We start from the raw sequence: 13,898 nt of genomic DNA on the forward strand, positions 1-13,898 counted from the left end.
AAAGTGTTTCTTGTCTGCCCTCCAGGTATTAGAGGTCTTTTCCGGTGGTTGATGAGGTCGTAGCAGGGCTTCCACAGCCTTACTACAGGTTCAGGTTTGTGGCTGTATAATAATTTAATGCTTGTTGTGATCAAATATTGATCAAGAAATTAGAGCCAAACTGCAGGTTACATTTTATATTCTTGCCCAAATCATTTGGTCTAGTTTTCCCACACTTCTGGGGAAGAACTAACTAACTTGCTGTAGAATTACGTTACATAGCTCAGGGCTAGAGCCTCTGAACTGCAGGCTGAAGGTCCATAGCATCTCTAGGTAGGGCTGGGAGGTAGAACTGGAAGTCCGTGGATGCATCGGGGTTTTTGTGCTGGCTGCAGGCTTGGACTCTTATAGGCAGTGAGGCTTGGGAACTCTCCTGTCCATTTTAGGTAGGGTTATGGCCCTTTTCTGTTCCTTTGTTCTTTAGTGCCCAGATTTTAATGTTTTCTTTTGGGGCATGGTAAGGTAGACTCAGGTGGAGCGGTTCAGCTGTGCTGTGCAACCGCACATTGGGAGATTGGGGAGCAGAGTCAAAGATGGCCATAAGCCGGTCTGGGGCAGGGGGGGTTGGCTATTTCACACCCTGCATTCAGCATTAGATGGGTGAACTGTACAGAGCCGATGGCGTTCACCTGTCTGACGCAGGTAATGTCTTTTTGGCAGACCTGCAGAGGTGTCTGTGAGAGGTGCTTCTCGGCAGTGGGTAAAAGGGGACTAAATAGAGATTTGTCCCCTTTTTGTGGCGGGAAGGTGTGGAAAGGGAAATAGGTAAGAACAGCTCGGTGGCCCCCTTAGGCACCTTTGGAGGTGATTGGCAGTTCCAGAAGCCTGTCTGTCAGAGCTTTGCGGCTTGAGGGCAGGATATGGGCTGCTTTTGGGGCCAACTTGACTCATCCACCCGAGGGTTGTGCGGCCCCGGGGGGTGGTGACCTGAGAAGGCCCCCCTACTCACCTACTGGGTGTGGCTGGCGGAAGGGGTAAGCAGATGGGGCTTGCCCTTGTCCCAAGCAGGGGCTGGTCGCCCATGAGCTGTATGGCAAGATGCTTGCTTATAGATAGTTCCGCACCTAGGTTTCCCTCTGCAGGTCACTTTAAAAGGTGTTTTTGTATAGTTTAATAAAGTGGCCCTTGTTCAATCCAAGCTGATGTGTCCTTCTTATTTCGCTGGCCACATCCACTCCAGACTCTTATTTCACTTTAGGCACTCACAGCTTCTCCCAAAGAACTCTAGGAAGTGTAGTTAGTGAAAGGTTCTGAGAGTTGCTAGGAGATGCCATGTTTCCCTCACAGACCTTCAGTCAGAGTGGCTGACTGTTAAACCACTCTGGCCACTCAAGCTCTGTCAGGGGAATAGGAATCTCCTCTCAGCACCCTTCACAAACTACACTTCCCACTATTCTTTGGGGGAAGCCATGAATGTCTCATGTGAAATCAAAGTCTGGTGTGGGTGTCGCCCCCTGATCAGGCAAGCCCAGCAGCTGGGAGTCTGGCTTTTAGAACACTGACAGTTGGTTCTTACTGACCATGCCCGACGTTATTATTCAGTTCAATGCAAAATTTCTTAAATTAATTAAGAATCAGCCAGGGATTTTTTAACTTTTAAACTGCAGAAGATCAGAGTATGGGGCAAGGTCAGTAACAGGATTACAGGTACTCAGAACTCTGAAAGAAAGAAGTTCTAAAGGGGTCTTGGTTTTCCCCCCTCTCTTTAGACTTTGAACTATCAATTCTTTCTGACTGTTTTGTGTATCACCATGAAAATTGAGAGGGTTGTTAAGCAAGCGTTTCTGAGTTCAGGATTATAAGTTTTGTAAGGTTTTGTTTTAAAATGAGTTTATGAGACCCATCAGAATGGCATGGGGGTATTTTCAATGTAACATTGAGGAATGTGAAAAATCCACACTGGCTATAGTATACAGCCGCTCTTGTGGCTGTATAATAAGATAACTGGTCTTAATTGCCATGTCACTTTGAAAGGAAAATAGGTGATGGTGAAAAATGAGTGATGGTTCCAAATGTTACAAAAGGCAAAATCGTGACTTCCCTTCTTTGCCTGAAATCCTTCCAATTCAAATCTAAACCCTTCCTAAGCTAAAAACAAGCAAGAAATGTTTATTGTAACTGTGGCATATTTGAGTGTGGTTTTTTTAGGTGCAGAATGTGGTGTACTGGATTAGGTGGCCCTTTGGTCTGATGCAGCAAAGCATTTTTAAAAATATATTTTGCTCCCTTAAAGCAAGGGAAGTCAATGTGGTGTCTGCCACATATTGTTGGACTGCTATTCCCATCAGCCCCAGCCAGTCTTGGCCAATGGTCAGGGATATAGTCCAATAACATCTGAAGGGCGCCACACTGGTGTTAGGTAAAAATTTAAAAGGTGCATTTAACATTTTGGTTATGCCTTCTGTCTTGCTTAAAGTGACACAAGCAATATTAAGAGTAGCACCAGAGTGGCTTCTAATTGACTTTTGATATAAAATGTCGGTATATTTTCTGGTGACCTGACCATTTCTCATTCCAGTGGCTCAAAGAATAAAAGCCGGTTTAAGCTGGAGATTTCCCTGCCCACTATTCCCTTTTCATCTTGTATCACACTGAAGTTGATTGCTTCACTTATAGTTGCAAATCATAACATGTATAGAAATGTTAAAGCTCCCCAACTACCCCACAATCTTCTCATGTAAGTCTAGCAATATTAATCTGTCGTCACTTGAGGGGTGCCTGGTTGCAGCTAGGGGCTCCTGCTCAGTATCTCTTTTGTTCCCATAGTCACAGAGCGCTTATCTCAAGGACATGTGAAATACGCAGACCCATAGTCTAAAAGATATTTTGATGTTTCTACTTATGTTCTTCCTCTGCATCCCTTCACCTCCTTTACATGTTTTTAGGGTATGGTGACAATGAAATGTTTCGTTGTAGTTTATGACGCTGCTCCCCAATATTGTAACTTTTCAGGGTAAAGACTATATATTCTCTGACCTATCAATAAAACGGGTTCCCACGCTGACCTGCCTTTGGCTTGTAAGTATTGGGTTCCCCTTTGCAAAGGAATTGTGTTGCGCTTACTTGATCTCTGATAGTGGGTTAAAATTGCCCTCATCTCCGCACCCCTCCCGGGTGAATGCGAGTTGAGGAGACAGACGGCTCGCATGTTAAGTTTGGACCTAACACTGGCAACTCCTGCATTAAAGAAATACTTTTTTAAACATACAAAATGAACACAAAATATGTGTAGATCAGTTCATAGTATCTTACATTAATTACTGCAGGTGAAGGGTATGTGTTTGCCAAATCCTTCATGGTGAAATGTGTCTTTGTTTTCATTCAGCATTTCTCACGATGCACTTAAAAAGTATTTCAACTCATCCTTGGATTGGACTGAATGATATTAATATTGAGCACCAATTTGTATGGACAGATGGAAGTGGGGTCTACTATACAAACTGGGCCAAAGGTTTTCCACGTTATGGTGTAAGTCCTGCCTGCGAAGGCTTTCTTCTTTTTTTTCAGAGAAAAGAAATGTTTTCTCTACTCTGCAGTGAAGTTATATATTCAGTGGGCCTTCTTGGCATTGGCACCCTGGTAATGGGATGCTCTCCCCTGCAATCTTCAGCTGATGCCTATTTTGTTTATTTTTTGGTGCCAGCTGAAGACTTCTCTTCTGAATTGGTTGTAAATGCACATGCTGTGCACAGGGCAACCTGGCCATGTTTATATATTATACAGATGGATTGGTAATTATGATGAATTCTTAGTTTCCTTTTTTTTTTACAGTATATTGTATTTTAAATTGCTGAGATCCACTTCTGAAGAGAAGCAGGATAGAATTTATAGAAATAGGTAAATAAATAATAAAATATAAGGAAAAGTATCCAACGTAGGCACCAGGGTTGTGAGCGCAATCTGAAGAGCCTCTGAACATTTTGACTTGAAGTCATTGGTGCATTAACTGCATTGATTAAATTAAGCCTTAAGAGTTAAAAAATTTGCCCTGCCTCTCTCTAGGACACTTGTCTAATATTTGCATTTTGCCAGTAGGAGAAGGACTGGGGAAAATCTATCAATGTTGAGTTTCCTAGTTAGAGTGAACTCCTTCCTTCCCAAAACACACTGCAGCATTGGCATTTACTTCAACCATACATCTCTCTCTGAATTGGGGAATGCAGAAATTCTGAGCAGCATCTCACTCATTTCACACCTTCCTTCATCCTCTGGCCTATAAGTGCTGCCATAATTCTCAGCAGCAGTGATTTCTTGTATTAGGGCTTAATACGAGTCAGAAGCATGTTGAAATAGTTGCAAGAATACTGTCTACAGGGAGTGATCAATGGTTATTGCTCCATTTGATGCTCACACCTGACACCCCTTCCTTAAAGTAGCAGTGGGGAACCTCCAACAGCAGGCCCGTCAGGTCCCCTCATTTGGTCTGCCAGGTCCTTCTGGCCAACCCACACTCACTTGCCAATCACCTGGGCCAAAAGGGGTTTCTGAAGTGCTGTCAGTCAGTTGATTGTCAGTACTTCAAAGTACTGTGTGGGGTTCTTTGCTAGGGGCTTGCAAAAAGCCCTGCCCAGCCCTTTCAAGTCCTGATGATCAGCTCCTTGTCAGGGCTCCAAAGTGTCTCATCACCTGATGTCATTATGAGTAACCCATGGGCGTTAGAGAAGATAGTTTCTCCAGTGGGCACCAGGACACCCCCAAGTGGGTATTGTGTTCCTTGCTTGAGGCAGGAAAGAGTTAACACTCCAAAATGACCGTTAATGCGGCCCCTCCCACGGAGTGCCAGTTCATTTTCCTGCCTCGCTTGAGCAGTACTGATTTTCTCCTTGCTCTTCAGTCTGGCCGAGTTATATCTTTATCTTTTTCTCTATTTATGTTATTTATTAGCAGTCAATGTTCCCTTAACTCTTCTCTCAGTGTTGTATATAGGTGTTAGTCCTAAGATTAATTAATACAATGTTTTCTCCTCAGAAATGAACTTCTCTGTGATTTTTCCAATTAATGCATTCCCTTAGTGATATTTCCCTCACTGAATGGTTTTCCGGGTAGATTTTCCTCACTAATGAATTTCTCTGTGATTTTCTATTTATGCATTCCGTTAATATTTTCCTCATTTAATGAATTTCCAGGGAGGTTTTCGTCAGTAATAAATTTCTCTGTGGATTTTACTTTTAATGATATTTCCCTACGTTCATGAATTCCGGGGTGATTTTCCCTCATTTAATGATTTGCACAGTAGCTTTCTTCCCATTATAAATTGGTCTTTCCTGCTGAAAGCGAAATGCCTAAGGAGCAAAAAAGTGTCTCTTCAAGGCTTTCCAAACGAACGGTTGCAGCGCTTGGTGCGGTAGCACCTACAGCTTGCTCGCATGAACTAGCAGTTAAAAAGACGAGCCGTTGCAGTGCTTTCGAAGACGGTCACCATTTTAATCAAACAGCCTCACAGGCACCGCATGGCCCAATCACTCTTGCGGTAGCACAGAGAACGGCCGTTAATCAACATGCACCTGTTTCCCCTATAAGCGATGAGGTATCAGAGCAATCAGGGTGGAAAAATTTAAAAGCATTTAACAATACTGCATCTCCTCTAGCTGGTGCGGTAGCACTGCAATCAGGACGTAAAAGTATGGAAGCAGTTAAAGGTGCAGAAAAGCCTGTCAGCACTGTGGTAGCAGAGCGATCAGGACGCAAGCATATGACTAAAACAAAACATACAGTTAGCCATACAGCAGAGCAATCAGGAAGGGTTGCTGCTGAGGAAGCCACAGAATATAAGAAAAATGCTTCCTTACAAACCAGAAGGGCGCTGTATCTAGGACAGCAATCACAGCAGTTGAGTACAGTAAATGCTGAATTTCCCCCACAGCAGGAGGAGATTCCAGATCCTTCAGTCCTTTTTTGCTCAGATTCTGAGGAAAATGATGAGGAATTTACAGGTTTTAATATTCATCACCCTGAGGTTCCACAGAGCACTGGGGCTTTAGAGCCTGTAAGTGATATTGCAGCTAATGAGCACAGTCATAAACAGCAGCACAGAGTTTTGCGTGAGAGAACTAATCATAACCAGCATCAATTCAACTCCACACAGATGGCCTCTCTTGCCACCTCGTGTTCAGATCAGGAACTTCAACAGGTGAAGTCTTTTCATTTAGGAGCTGCAGAATTAAATTATATTAGAAAGGCTCTCATGGGTGATATATCAGCAGAACTAGCTGCTTTTCACCAGTCTTTTCAAGTGGTTCCTGTACAGGCACAACAGCGCAGTCATGCACCAGGACAAAGTCACTGGCAACACAATATACGACAGTGCAGTGATCAGATGAATCAGGCAGGTTTCCCTGAAGTTGAGCAACATGAGCTCCACACTGAACTTGCAAATGGATCACCAGATCCCCATGATGTGGCCAGGGGTAGAGCACAGGGCTTATTAGCTGACAGACCAGACAGATCAAAGTTTGCTAGGCAACAGTTTATGCACGATGATTCAGTGCTTGATTTTGAAGATGAATCAGATGAATGGAGTGATACTTCACAACCAGAAGAGTACCACTCCAATAGGTTGTTTCATAGCACTTACTATATGCCTCTGCTATGCAAGGCTATGGCGGCTTTAGATTTGCATGATGTTGTTACAGAACAGGCACCTTCTACCTCCAGAGGAGCATCTGTCCTTCCGGAAACAAAGTCTACCAATAAGGTCATGAAGGTACCATCACTGCTCAGACAAATAGTGAAATCTGAATGGGACTCACCAGTTCAGTCTACCAAGTCAATGACGTATGCTAAGAAACTATACTTATTGGAGCCAGAGTTTATGGAGCAGCTGAAAACTCCAGACATTGATTCTCCAATTTCTGCCTTAGTTTCTAGAAACTTCCTTTTAAGAGAAGGGGATGCTCAATTGAAAGATCTTACAGAATGAAAGTTAGATATGGCACTTAAAAAGGTCCATGAAGCGTCAGCCTTGTCGGTGTGTGCATCTATAGCAGCATCTGTGTTTTCAAGGGCTGCATTATTGTGGTTAGATGAAGTTTCGGAAAATCCAGATCAAGACCAAGACAGACTTAGGAAAACAATTTTGAAGGTATCAAGGACACAAGCTTTCATTGCAGATGCAACAATGGATGCTACTCAATTCGCAGCTAGAGCCATGGCTGCTGAAGTTGTAGGTAGGCGTATTTTGTGGCTTCGTCATTGGGAGACGGACGTTTCTTCTCGCATGGTGTTGGCGACAGAACCATATGCAGGCAAGAAATTATTTGGTGAAAATGTGCTCAGTGAAGTACTAGTTGAAACAAGAGACAAGAAGAAGGCAATGCCAGTAACAAGTAAAAGATGAGATGACAGGCGACCTTTTCGCCGTTTTCAGCCATACCAGTCCTTTCGTCCATCTAGGTTTGGAGGAAGGGGGCGAGATTTCCGTGTTAACAGACAAGTTTGGGGTCGTCCAAGATTCCAGTTGCGCAACCAACAACAATCAGCAGCGCAAAATACATTCTCAGCTACCCACAGAGGTAGAAGGCAACAAAGACAATTCTGACTTATTGCAGATACCAGTGGGAGGCTGCCTGCTGAAATTTGCACACATTTGGCAGCTGACAACATCAGACCGCTGAGTAAAGAATGCTCTACAGTATGGGTATCAGATAGAGTTTCAGGCTACGCCTCCAAACAGATTTCTCCCGTCACCTGTTTCGGCACATCCCAAGAAGAGCAGGCTACTACAACAGGCAATACAACATCTGTTGCAGATAGCAGCCATAGAACCGGTTCAGCAGCACCAGAAATTTCAAGGGGTTTATTCTGTTCTCTTTCTTGTGCCCAAAACAGGAAACAATTGGAGAGCGGTGCTCGATCTAAAATTTCTAAACAGATTTGTCAGATACCGGAAATTTAGCATGGAAACATTGGTGTCCATAAAAGAAGCTATTCATCCTCGAGACTTCCTAGCTTCCATAGATCTAACCGAAGCATATTTACATGAGCCAATCCATCCGCAGCACCACAAGTTCCTCCGCTTTGTTTACAACAATCAACACTATCAGTACAGGGCAATGCCCTTTGGCTTGGCGTCAGCGCCGAGGGTCTTCACAAAAATTCTGGTGACCCTTGTAGCGCATCTCCGTCAACATGGGTTGAATCTTTACCCATATTTAGACGACATTCTGATTCGTTCACACACAGCACAGTCAGCTTATCAGGACGTTCACACCATACTAGCAGTTCTCCACGCTCACGGATTCTTAGTCAACATACCCAAGAGTCATTTGTTCCCTCAACAACGTTTACAGCATTTGGCAGCAATGATAGATACGGAACTGGAGACAATTTCTCTTTCGGAAGACAGAGTTCAAAAGATAAAGTTGGTTGTTCAACCATTGTTAGCGAAGCCTGCAGAGGACTTAATGGTCTTAGCACAGGTTTTAGGCATGCTTGTTTCCTCTATCCAAGTTACGCCATGGGCCAGATTTCATGTTCATCCTCTACAATGGACACTGTTACCATACCAGTGGCAGACAGCACATTCCATGCATCTCCAGGTTCCTCTGATGTTACGATTGAGAACTGCTCTTCATTGGTGGACAAAGGATTGCAATCTACACAGAGGACTTTTCTTAAAGGACCCACCACGGGAGACTGTCACATCAGATGCGAGTCTCCAGGGGTGGGGAGCTCACTGCAGAGGTCAAATCCTGCAGGGATCTTGGTCCCCTCACGAATCAAACCAAAGCATCAACTTACTAGAACTTCGGGCAGCATGGTTGGCGCTGCAACATTTCGTGCCTTTATTCCATCTCAAACATGTGCTGCTGAGAACAGACAACAACTGTGTGAAAGCGTTCATAAATCATCAAGGAGGGACGAAGTCACTCGTTCTTCATCAGGAGGCATCTCTACTAATTTCCTGGGCAGAGCACATGCTCCAATCATTGACAGCGGAATATATAGGGAATGTACAAGCCGACTGGTTAAGCAGACAGCAGATGTTGCTGGAAGAGTGGCAGTTGCACAAAGATGTGTTCAAACAGATACGCAGCAGGTTCGGAAGGATGGATGTGGACCTTTTCGCTTCAGATGTCAATCATCAACTGAAGAGGTATTACATTCGCTATCCATCTCTCAGAGCAGAGGGTGTAGATGCCCTAAATTCTCCTTGGCCGAAGGCAACACTGTATCTTTTCCCTCCTTTTCCATTGCTAGCTCGGGTAATGAAAAAGGTAAGGATGGAGAGGGCCAATGTTGTTCTACTAGCACCAGATTGGCCAAGGAGGCCATGGTTCTCAGAGATAGTCAACCTATCTGTCGAGCCCCCATGACGTCTGCCTCTTCAACCAGATTTGCTGCTACAAGGACCGCTTCGCCATCCCGATCTCCAATGGTTGAGCTTAACCGCATGGAAATTGAGTGGGGCAAACTGCTGAGGGCTGGATTACCAACGGAAGTGGTAACCACAATATTGACATCTAGAAGACAGTCCACAATAAGAAGCTACCAGTATACCTGGGCGGCCTTTTTGAAATGGTGTAATAGGAATCATGTTACACCTAGGAAGTTGGGAATTACAGAGGTGTTATCCTTTTTAAATGCTGGTTTGAAGAATGGGTTGAGACCCAATACTTTGAGACGACAAGCATCTGCGTTGTCAACAGTCCTGTCTAAGTCTTCTTATGCATCACTGGGAGCTCATCCCTATATGAAACAATTTCTAAGAGGGGTTTCACTATTGTCAGCACCTGTTCATCATCGTTTTCCAACATGGAATCTTCACAAGGTCTTGGCAGCTCTTCAAAAACCGCCATTTGAACCACTGAAAACATCTACGTTACGAATAATTTCCTTCAAAGCATTATTTCTCATAGCAATTACATCAGCTAGACGAGTATCTGAACTTGGAGCTCTCTCGGTGGCAAAACATCTATGTATCTTCCATACTGACAGAGTCATTTTGAGAACAGATTCTACTTTCGTTCCAAAAGTTAATTCAGCCTTTCACTGTCAGCAGGAAATAGTATTGCCAACATTTTGTCCTTCGCCAAAGCATCCTCTAGAGCACGCTTGGCATTCATAGGATGTGAGGAGAGCACTTAAAGTCTATATAAATAGGACTAGGCCAATAAGGCAAACTGATTCTTTGTTTGTTTCTTACCACCCAACTACTCTCGGTAAAAAGGTGTCCTCCTCTACTTTGGCGAGATGGATTAAGGGCTGCATTGCCTTAGCATACAGTTCTCTAAACATACCATTACCTTCAGGCATCCTTGCTCATTCCACTAGAGCAGCAGCTGCCACTGCAGCTTATTCAACAAATGCATCTCTTCAAGAAATATGTAGGGCGGCCACTTGGGCAAACCCTAATACTTTTACTAAACATTATAAAATAGATATTTATGCTTCAGCTGAAGCAGCCTTTGGGAGGCGAGTTATTCAGCAGGTCCTGAGTGATCATTGAACATTTATGTACCCACCCAATCAATACGTCAGCTCTGGAACATCCCACTTGGGGGTGTCCTGGTGCTCACTGGAGAAGGAACCATTTTACTCACCAGAAAGGTGTTTCTCAGTGGGCGCCAGGACACCGCCAAGGCCCACCCTGCGATACAAATGACAGGAAACATGATAATAAAACAGGTGGACACTGAAGAGTCAATGATCACTCCTATCCCATGTATCATTCAGTGGAGTTGGCAGTCGCTCTGAGTAGAGACTGTATAGTTATTTTTACAATTTAAGTGTAAAATGTATGTTTTCATAATTACAGTTAATGTTGTCACAGTTTTTTAGATATGTATAAGTTTATATTTTAAGCTTGGCCAGACGGCGAACTAGCACTCTGTGGGAGGGGCCACGTTAACGGTCGTTTTGGAGTGTTAACTCTTTCCTGCCTCAAGCACTAGCAAGGAACACAATACCCACTTGGCGGTGTCCTGGCGCCCACTGAGAAACACCTTTCTGGTGAGTAAAACGGTTCCTTCCCCACTCCTGCTTTAAAACTCTACAATTGCAACCATGGTTGCTTTTCTTTGTCCAGATCAGTTTTCAGACAGTGCCCTGAATCCTGATTCTTAGACATGGACTTCCTCCTGTGGATTACTCAGTTCATAGAGCTGTGTAGAAAGTTGTCATGCTAGGTGGAGTACTCATTGGTGATGTCCTATTTCTGCCAAGACTAAAACTGAAAGACTCAGCTTCCCCCTCTACTGGTGAGGGAGAGGAGTTGTCCAGCAGGGCAGAGCTGCTGGGAAATCAAAAGGAGCTGTCCACCCAGGTAGGAGGTGCTTTAAGCCAAGGACCTAGTCTGAAAAGGTGTTATACCAGCAACAGACAGGCATCGCCTGAACAGTTTTATAGTTGGCCCTGCTATCCTGCCCTAATTCCTGGAAACATCAGCAGGGCCCAGATCCACAACATGCATCAGTTATTGATTCTTACTCCTGAGTAGAATCCAGAGATAGTTCTTGTGCTGCCAGACATACAGTGTACCTTTAGTCTGGGATTTGGTGTGAATTTTGCACCATCTCTGCTCATGGGATCACACAGGTGATTGTGGAATCCATTGCTGGGCTGTTTGACCAGTTAGCATTTGTCCAGTACCCTGATTTTACAGGCTCCCTGAGTAGTGGCAATCTCAGGGTTTTTCTGAGGCTCCACTAACTCCCCTTGATCCCAGTATACATTGGGTCCAGCATCCTGCTCCAAGATTTCATCTCATGGCGGAGGCTGTTTCTGGCCTGGGTTCAGCAGGGCAGTGGTGAAAAGTGGACAGGTATACAGCTACAGACTTGGCTCTAAGAAGCATACAATAATATTTCATCTGGCTTGAGAAGCAGAAAAGTATTCTAAGCACAATCTGGGACAAAAGAATTGCCCCCTATATTGTTTTACCTGTTCCTTCGTTGTATTTTTATTCCTTAGGAAGACTGCATTTTTTTGATGAAGAATCCTGAAAAACTGGCAGGGATGTGGAAAGATGGACCATGTTCTACTGAGAAAAGCTACATATGCCAAAAAAACGCTGGTACTTTTTTTTAAGATGCAATTTATTTATTTATTTATTTATTTATTTATTTTGGTGGTGGTGGTGGTTTGAGATTGCCTTATAGAGTCCAAAGTCTGTTTTCTGTGTTGTATCATTTTGGTCAAAAGGAAAACCCAGTTGTTAGCTTTAAATGTATTAGAGATTCCACACTCATAAGTATAAAGAAGCGAAAGCAGCAGTTGTGACAATGTGATTTTATACATTCATAGACATGAACTGTGATGCCAAAGAGCTACAACTATGTGCTTGCTTGCTTGCTAGGTAGGTAGGTAGGTAGGTACCACCCCATAGCCAAAGCTCTCTGGGGGGTTTACAACAATTAAAAACAATAAAAACAAATATACAAATTTTAAAACACAAAACACGATTTAAACACACAATTTAAAAACACATGCTAAAATGCCTGGGAGAAGAGGAAAGTCTTGACCAGGCGCCGAAAAGATAAGTGTTGCCGCCAGGCGCACCTTGTCAGGGAGATATTGATATGTAACTTGATTTTTCTACAGATCATCCTAAAATAGGATGAAAATAGGCTGCTGGCCTAAGTTTAGTTCTATTTTAGTGCCATAATATTTAGTCCTGCTCAGTTCAAAGTGGCAGGCTTTTCCCCTGACTTGTGTAATTTCATTTGAATATAAGAACAGATCCTCATATGTACAGCCACCTTCGTGTGTTTCTTGAACTTACTTTGAATAACTGAACAGAGGTTTCGTCATGATGATGTATAGGAAGCATAACTGAATAATAGTTTCTGCACTTCTCTGGAAAGAATGAAGATAAGTACCAAATGGGCCTGTTGACTACTTGCTAGGAATTTTGTGGCTGTAAAGAAAATATATTCTGGGGCCTGGCCAGGATCCATCTTTGAAAAAATAGTTTGTTTGTTTGTTTATTATTAATGACTCACCCTTCACCCAAAGGTCCCAGGGTGGGTTACAACAATTTTAAAATATGACATTAAAACCATTTAAAAACAACCTAAAATCCCAAAATGGGGTGGGTCCTAATGATACATTTCTTAGTGTCAAAAGCCAGAGTAAAGAGGTGCATATTCAGCATTCACCTAAAACTGTACAGCGAAGCTGCCAGACGCACCTCAGTGGGGAGTGAGTTCCACAACTTGGGGCCGCCACAGAGAATGGCCTCTCCCGGGACACCCCCCTCCTGAACTTCCAAGGGTGGTGGAACTATCAAAAGGGCTTCCTCTGCTGATCTCAACGCCCAAGATGGTCTGTAGGGAAATAGGCAGTCTTTCAGATATTTGGGACCTAAGTCATTTAGCGCTCTAAACACTAGCATGAGCACCTTGAATTAGCCCCAGAAATGAACTGGCAAGCAACGCAGTTGTTTTAAAACAGGGGTTATAGGAGATCTAAAGGGAACTCCAGCCAGTAATGTGGCTGGTGCATTTTGGACTAGCTGAAGTTTCCGAGTCACCTTCAAGGTAGTCCCATGTAGAGTGCATTGCAATTATCCAATCTGGAAGTTACCAGAGCATGGAGTACTGTGGCCAAGTCTTCTCTTCCAAAAGGGGCCGAAGTTAGCAAACCAGCTAGAACTAGAAAAAGGCACTCCTAGCCACTGAGGCCACCTGAGCCTCCAGTGAAATTGTTAGGTCTGGGAGTACTCCCACAGTAGGAACCTGCTCCTTCAAGGAGAATGCAATCCCATCTGGAACAGGCCATACCCCCACCTCCCAGGTAGAGAACTCTGGACACACAAACCTCTGTCTTTTCAGGATTCAACCTCAGTTTATTGGCCCACATCCAGCCCATCACCACCTCCAAGCACCGGTCCAGCACCTCAACTGCTTCTCCTGATTCAC

General features: G+C 43.8%; 1 protein-coding gene across 1 annotated transcript in view; it reads left to right on the plus strand.

The window, feature by feature from the left end:
* LOC133364986 (macrophage mannose receptor 1-like) overlaps positions 1 to 13,898 on the plus strand; it is a 61,369-nt gene that overhangs the window by 32,622 nt on the left and 14,849 nt on the right. The window contains exons 17-18 of the mRNA XM_061586140.1: positions 3,365 to 3,507; positions 11,950 to 12,052. Coding sequence (XP_061442124.1) covers positions 3,365 to 3,507; positions 11,950 to 12,052 — 246 coding nt within the window. The remainder of the gene's footprint in view (positions 1 to 3,364; positions 3,508 to 11,949; positions 12,053 to 13,898) is intronic.

The sequence above is a fragment of the Rhineura floridana genome, chromosome 10, assembly GCF_030035675.1.
Source record: "Rhineura floridana isolate rRhiFlo1 chromosome 10, rRhiFlo1.hap2, whole genome shotgun sequence".
In the NCBI taxonomy this organism is placed as follows: domain Eukaryota; kingdom Metazoa; phylum Chordata; class Lepidosauria; order Squamata; family Rhineuridae; genus Rhineura; species Rhineura floridana.